The sequence below is a fragment of the Anabas testudineus genome, chromosome 8 (genome assembly GCF_900324465.2).
Source record: "Anabas testudineus chromosome 8, fAnaTes1.2, whole genome shotgun sequence".
Classification (NCBI taxonomy): domain Eukaryota; kingdom Metazoa; phylum Chordata; class Actinopteri; order Anabantiformes; family Anabantidae; genus Anabas; species Anabas testudineus.
The window spans coordinates 14,965,810-14,973,060 of record NC_046617.1 but is presented as its reverse complement, the minus strand read 5'-3'; the positions used below and the strand labels follow the sequence as shown (position 1 = coordinate 14,973,060).

The 7,251-nt window shown below is 40.3% G+C and overlaps 1 protein-coding gene across 1 annotated transcript; it reads left to right on the top strand.

Moving 5' to 3' along the window:
• The first annotated feature begins 1,695 nt into the window (after positions 1-1,695).
• bri3 (brain protein I3) lies at positions 1,696-6,153 on the top strand. The gene is made up of 3 exons (XM_026358615.1): positions 1,696-2,324; positions 3,388-3,496; positions 5,484-6,153. The coding sequence occupies exons 1-3, from the start codon at positions 2,180-2,182 to the stop codon at positions 5,614-5,616; spliced, it is 387 nt and encodes a 128-aa protein (XP_026214400.1). The 5' UTR covers positions 1,696-2,179; the 3' UTR covers positions 5,617-6,153.
• Positions 6,154-7,251: the final 1,098 nt, after the last annotated feature.

The window sequence follows — 7,251 nt, the reverse complement described above, 5'->3', positions numbered from 1 at the left end:
ACTCAGTCCACAACAGGAAATGGAGGGGGAGACACCGTGATTGGTTGAGACTCTGCGGGTGGGCGGGACCTCGCTCTCCTATTGGTCGGACGCCGCAGCCCCTCATATGTTTTTTCCGAGGACCGCTGCTGATTGACGCGAATATTTTAATAATTTATTTAGCGCCAGATCAATTATTGAAGCGTGAGGTTGGTTTTACATGTTTGGCTACAGTTCGGAATATTTTCCAAAAGACCAGGATCAAAACTAAGACACATCCGTCATGTACAGTACCCGAGTGAAGGCACACTTGATGATTAAATGATGGCGTGGCACCAAAAATGCATTGCAAACTTTCCTATAATACATATATTTAATGAATATGTTGTCAGACAGGGTTGGATTTTCAAATGGGCAAAGCAAGCAGAACCAGAACCCCCATATTTAGTCCCTATGACTTGGGCTGCATCATTTGATTAGTCACAAATTCATCAGAAATGTGCAGCACTGAAGTTCAGTTTAATATCTATATAACATATTTTCCCATTTCTGTGATCTTACGTGACACCTAAACCCTTTAAGTTGTGTTCTAACAAGCTGCTTCAATTTTAATGAATCAACACAGTTAATTCAGTTCCTTCCTTGTTCCAAGTAATTCAAGTCTGTGACCAAATAAAATATAATTATTATCTATTTATTTTACATACATTCTATATATGTTTATTTTATATGCCAAAATGGTAGATGTAAATGTAATCCTTCATATTATCATTAGCGCAATTATTTTGGTTAGTAATGAAATTATTGTTTAAATTTTAATTTGTTTTGAATTAAATGTAAGAAAAGAGTCCTTGATTGCAAGTGCAAGTAGAATTAACTTGAGTTTGCCATGAAACTATAGCAAATATTCATATTTTAACATTTGAGAAACTTGTGTCAATGAATTCCTGTTAAAGAAGAACTTAAAATAAAAACTTGCTGATTCAGTTGACCAATTGATTACCCAACTACTTATGACTTATTTTCTTAGCAAACAGCACATAAATAAGTTTTGCCTTGACACTACGCAGGAAGTTAATCTAGTCATGCTGTACTTCTAGAAGCACCCACATCTCAGATTCAGCACCTTAAGACAAGTATAGTTCACCTTGGCTGCAGGAATGTGGTAAATCATGAGGAGCCATCTGTCTGCATGTTTTCATTATATCCACCGGTGCTAAACAGCTAATCAGATCAGAGATCAGAACTTGAATATTAAGCACTGGATGAATGAATCCACATCTAAAGTGGGAGTATAAGTACAATAATAAAAAAATACAGGAACATGTCTCATTATCAGCAGGCATTCTTTTTTTATTGTTGGTGTTTAATTCACTTTTATGCATACACCAAACTTGAAGCATCATCCTCCGATTAAAACTGGTGATATGAGTCTAATATTGTGCAACATTAAATGTGGCCGCTCCTCATAAATAGGGACAGAATAGGTGAGTCAGTGTAAACAAGTCCTCTCTCCTCACACAGGCTTCACTGTCACCCTGAATTAATGACCTCTTATTGAAGGCCATTATCCCACAGGCCTGCCATTAAAACACACCGGCACTGGATGCCACCGTGTGCTTTATATGACAGAGATCGTCTGCATTTCACTGCATGCAGCAGTTGCACTCCAGTTTTTGGTGTTGTTGTTTTTTTTTTTTTTTGGTTTTTTTTTGGTGCGCTGTCGCTTTAAGAAGCCTTTCGCTGCGCAGAGGCGCTACAGCCGCTCATCACATGATTCTTCTCTTGTGACAATCCAGACAGAAAGGAGAAGCCTTTCTGGCTTCCAGCTGACTTATAAGGTGCTGCGATGACAGATTACTGTTGTTTTGGTACCACAGGACCAACTGCTAAGAGGGAAATGGAGTTAAGTTAACCATTATCAGACTGACTTAGATCATTCCCGTCTCCAACGCGGTACATTTTTTTGGGTTGTTGCGCCGCCGGGGACAAAGTTGGCGCATGGATAGGGACGAAGTTTCCTTTTTGCGCAGCGTCTTTTTCTTTGTTTTCTTTGTTTTCGTCGCCTCCCCGTGTAAACCAGCGTCACACGGCTTTTCGGACACTAAAAGCCAAAATCGGTTTTGATCGTTTGTGCGGCCGAAGTGTTAAGTTGAGCGCAGGGGACGAGACAAGTTGAGGGGAGACTACATCGGGTGAGATGGTGGACAGCAAACCTCTTCTTCAGGACAGACCTCCCGCCTATAACGCCGTCCCCGGGGCTTATGAGTATGGCCCGCAGCAGCCCGGCTACGGGGCCATCCCCCCCGCGGCCCCTCCGCCGTACCAGTACCCCGATGGCCAGGGTGAGTAGCTCCGCTTATGGCGCACACATTTACCAGAAAGTCGAGCACCCAGACGGGAAGCGAGCGCTCATTCCTGCCCACTTCCGTCTTCGTTTGAAGGAAATGTCACAGGTTAGCTCGGTGTGGGTGCGTCACAGCCATTTGTTCCTTTTATAGCCACATTTCAAACCAGTGACACTTGAATTTATAATGTGGAAGAGTAATCAGTCTTTTATTTCTTCCTAAGCTCCAGTGCCGCACATGCGCACTGAGTCTCCAGTGATGTAAGTTATTAATAATCTGAGTTTAAGGATAAATTAGATCAGTGCTCAGTAACCAGCATATAAAAGATAAACTTGATAATGAGATGAATCACACTGTCAGCAAATCATCTGAACCACAGTCCTGAGTTTTGGCAGCGTGCAGGGAGCTTGGCAGAAAAGCAGTGCTGCTGTAGCCTCTGGCTTTATTCTGTGTATGTCTGTGTATGTGCTGCATGTGAGGGACACAAACCTCCTCTGACTGGCTTTGTATAGAAGCTGCAATGTGCCAGGAAGTTAGGCTAACGTGAAATCTCCTTTTCTGTAATTTCCTGCCTGCTGAACCACAGTTTTTTTTTTTTTTTTTTTTGGTTTTGCTGTTGCTGCAACTGAAAAAGTGAGTTATTACCAAACAGTAGCAGGTGGATGTATGCACAGCTGCAGCTCCGCTCTCCACACAGGTGTCCTGTCCTTAAAAAGATAAAAAAGGTTGTGGGTAAATATTTTTGGGTGTCAAAGTTCAGTCACTCAGATATGACTGGTCATGGATGCAGGTTAGCGAACCTTACAAACATACTCACGCTCATCATGTGACATCATTTGTCATAACCTAGTCTGTGACTCCAGTCAGCTTTTATGTAGAAGAACCTGGACACACAGGAACTGAATACACAACAAGAACATGAACAAGTTCATACTAACAAACCAGTTCTAGACTACTTCATATTAAACTGTCTTTACTGTATGTCTTTTCATTTCTGTTACTATCTAATGTACCAGTCCACAATAATATCTCCTGTGCTGTCTCCCTCTGTCAACCACAGGATACCCATCAGCCCAAATGGGCCCTGCTGTGTCCCAGCAGCCCTACGCTGGCACTTACACCATCATCCAGCCGTCTGTAGTGGTGGTGGGAGGCTGCCCGGCCTGCAGGTGAGAACATACACGCTTATCCTACGTTACAGTTCTATATTAAACCAGAAAACCGATTGACATGCACAAACCGTAACTGGCAGGAGAAACTGAACGGTGTTCAGTTCATATCAGAAAGCACCAATTCACTGGAAACCAAATCATTCACTGATAGTGAGGTTTCTTAATTAGCACGTGGTTCGTGGATAGTGAGCGTAACACGACTCAGTGTAACTAACCTGGTTTCTGAGCATGTTGCCTTTAGACATAGATCATCACTTCCTGACTGTCTTCTTTTGTGTTCATACATTGATGCTATCTTTATCTTTACTGTTCCTGCCTGGCCTACAGAGAGTGACTAAATACTTTCAGTTTTGCAAAAACGGTTCAACATTGGTTTCACTGTGCTTAAGTCAACATCCTGTCAGTCAGATGATTTCATCCTCATAAACATGTGACTGGCCTGGTCAGGCCACATCGGGACCAAAGGTTCCTACAAGATAACTCGCAAGCGCACCAAATGGAATGAGAAACGCTCTCGGACATTGGTTGGATTTGAATAACAAAATACACTGCATATCTATGCTTGGAAGAAAGTAGTTTTCACTTTTAATTTCACAGCTCCTCATCAGGATTGATTGATGAAAAACCTGAAGTGAAGGTCTGCTGGGTTTACGTGGCAACTTTCATGACTCTCAGTCCTGGAGTTGTCCTGGAGTGCATTATTTTAAGTGGTGTAATGTTTTGGCCCCTCATTTATATGAATAGGCTGACCATAACATTATAGACATCTCTTAACATGCACTCCAGTACAACTCCACCTTATTAATAAACATAGCAGAATGGTCACCTTTATGCTAGTTTTAACAAAAACTGAGAAATTAAAACCTTGTAGAAGTAGAATTCTTGGCACATCTGATGTATTGAATTGTCATGTGTAGCTAATAAAACAGCTGGTGAGTGTATATTAGTAATTAGTTATAAAAAAAGAAAAACACCTCAGTTAGAAATAGGATTGTGGTTTTCAGTGGTGTTTTTCACTCAGTTTAGTAATAAAAATACACTACTGCCACAGATTAATCTTTACAAACATTAGTGACATATATGATCCATTTCCTTATCTGAGTGTGAAGTTACTGCATATTAATGCTCTACACTTTGTTACGACTCTATTTACTGTTTTTCCAAAAGACCTGAGATGTCAGACTTTGAATCAAGGCCATGCTGCCTGGATCAATGAATGCTATAATTCCTGGAATGAGGATATAAATACTACAAAAATGAATGACATGGCGTGGTATGCAAACCTTCTTTTAGAAGCCAGAAGATTTTCAGGTTTAAACTCTGCTTATCATTGCAACAGAATCTACCATTGTTGGTGTAATCAAGGCTAATTTATCAAGTTGATTTCTATTGAATCACCCCACACATAAACCTGTAGCTCTCTAATACTGTTTCATAACATTGGCATTAGTAGCTTTTCATCCTCCATCTCTGTTGGACCTGGCTCGATGCACTGCATTTGTTAATTCCTTCTCAGGGCCTCTAGCAGATTTGCTCGGCACAGTGTAGTCATGAGACCTTCACCCGCTTCAAAACAAGTTGCTTCATGTCCGGATGGTTACTGAGTTACAGTATTTATTTCTATCAGATGTGTCTCTCACCAGGCAAAACCCTGTTTTCAATGTTACGTTTACTTGCTGTGAAAAAACTAGGGAATCCTTCTTCGTGTCTGAGTTAATGATAATCAAAGGTTAAACGGAGCGTGCACGATCTCTGTGGTTGTTTTTTTCCGTCACATGTCAGGACATAGTTCAGATTGGACGTAATTCACTGCTGATAAGTGTATAGTAAACTAATGGGTGGAAAATCTAGTGCTCGTCAGAAATTAAGTCACATATGAAGATCCTGTCAAGCAGAGAGAATCAGGCACAAAGCTGTAAATGGTAAATGTGAGAGATTAAAATGATTCAAGTGATTAAAATCCTCCTCTGTGCGTTTGTTGCAGAGTCGGGGTACTGGAGGACGACTTCACCTGCCTGGGGATCCTTTGTGCCATCTTCTTCTTCCCCCTGGGTATCCTCTTCTGCTTCGCACTGCGACAGAGACGGTGTCCCAACTGTGGCGCCACCTTTGGCTAGATGGACCAAACCACAGCTCAAACACACACACACCTACACAAACATAACGCAGACTTTTTGTGTCTTTCATTTTGTTATCTTTTCTTAATATTGCACATTGCTGTTGCCACCATGTTGTGTACAACAAACAATCAAGATATTACCATGATATGAGATTTTATTAGAGGCTCATGTAGAAAACTACTACTACTACTACTACTTCTACTACATCTGTTAGTTGAGGATATAGTGTACTCTATCATATGTAAGTGTCGGGCTGTCATCAGTGCCTTCACTAAACACTGAGTGTTCATCGGAGATTCCATCAGTCATGATTTCCTCTGCAGATTTAGTTCAGTTACTCAAAGATCTGAGCGGATTCCTTCATGTTTTGTCAAGTTAGAATCAAACAAGGCACATGTTGTATTTTTTCCTGTTGCCTGAGGTTTCTATCCTTTTATTTTTGTATTTTCTGGCACACTGCATATGTTTATTTGGTTAACATTGTGCTTAGTAAATTAGTAACATTATCCGATATGTAGATTTTTCAGGAAATGCAAACATATTCGATTTTATTTGAGTTCAAGTTTTTTTTGCCTGATATGGAATAACACATACAACATGCTTAAAAAAAGGATGTGCGATGATCTCTGGACATAAACTGTCCAGGCTCAAATGATGGACTGAAAGAAAACCTGCAGCATCTTGTCCTTTTTTGTTGATATTACTTCTTGGGGCCATATTTGCACTGACCGTTTGTATGATGATTATTCTGCTGGGTTGTGCTTTTCCAGGGCCAATGCAGACCTCAGGTACATACAATCTGAAATGCCCTCGACTTTACAACCTCAATCACTGTTTGACTTTGGACTCCTCCTTTATTGTGCGGAGCGTCACTTCATGGAAGCAAACGCTGAAGAAATCTCTCAACGTGTATAGTCTCTGGATTTTTATCTTAGTACTCTACTCTGTGACGAGTGACCCTGCCCCATTTCTCCCAGCCAGACAATCAATCAAGAATGTCTTTGTCCCTGTATCTGCAGTATCTCTATGTCTACGTCTTCCATCACAACAAGATGTTATATAACAGTCCAGTGGCAAAGGAATAAAGTGGAAAAATCAAGTGGGAGTAAAAATAACATTTAAAAATCTTGCTTTAGAAAAGACACTACGCACGCTCTTATGATTGAGGTTCTTACTTTTTATATGAGTTACTGTAATTAAAAATGAATGCTACCTAATTCTTCTGGCTACTTGTTTCATTTCACTTTTCCATATTAATCCCAGCGAATGCGCTTAAATATACTGTTCCTTTTATAAACAAGGAATAATTAATAACACTATAAATGACACGTGTGTGTGTTGCGTGACAACAGACAGTCAACTGAAGAAATAAATCTTTATTTTTCATACGGCAAAATTCTGTCAGGCCTGGTATGTGGACCACAAAGTGTACACGATGTGCCAAAAGCAGAAGTGATTGCACTGTATATATGATGATGAGGTGACTGTCACAACTCATGACCACAATCTGAAGAATGCAACAGGTAAGTAATAGTTTATATTAATATTTTATAGTATGTGTCATTAAGGCAAAAGTTCTGTCTCCCCAATTTTCTAGCTCTACAAAATTCAATATAACATCTGTTGTGCAAA

What these genes read in the sequence shown, in the direction of transcription:
- bri3 (XM_026358615.1), top strand. Translation starts at nt 2,180, where the DNA reads ATGGTGGACAGCAAACCTCTTCTTCAGGACAGACCTCCCGCCTATAAC. An exon ending in CCAGTACCCCGATGGCCAGG is followed by an intron (nt 2,325 to 3,387) that starts GTGAGTAGCTCC and finishes TGTCAACCACAG; the next exon opens with GATACCCATCAGCCCAAATG. An exon ending in GGAGGCTGCCCGGCCTGCAG is followed by an intron (nt 3,497 to 5,483) that starts GTGAGAACATAC and finishes CGTTTGTTGCAG; the next exon opens with AGTCGGGGTACTGGAGGACG.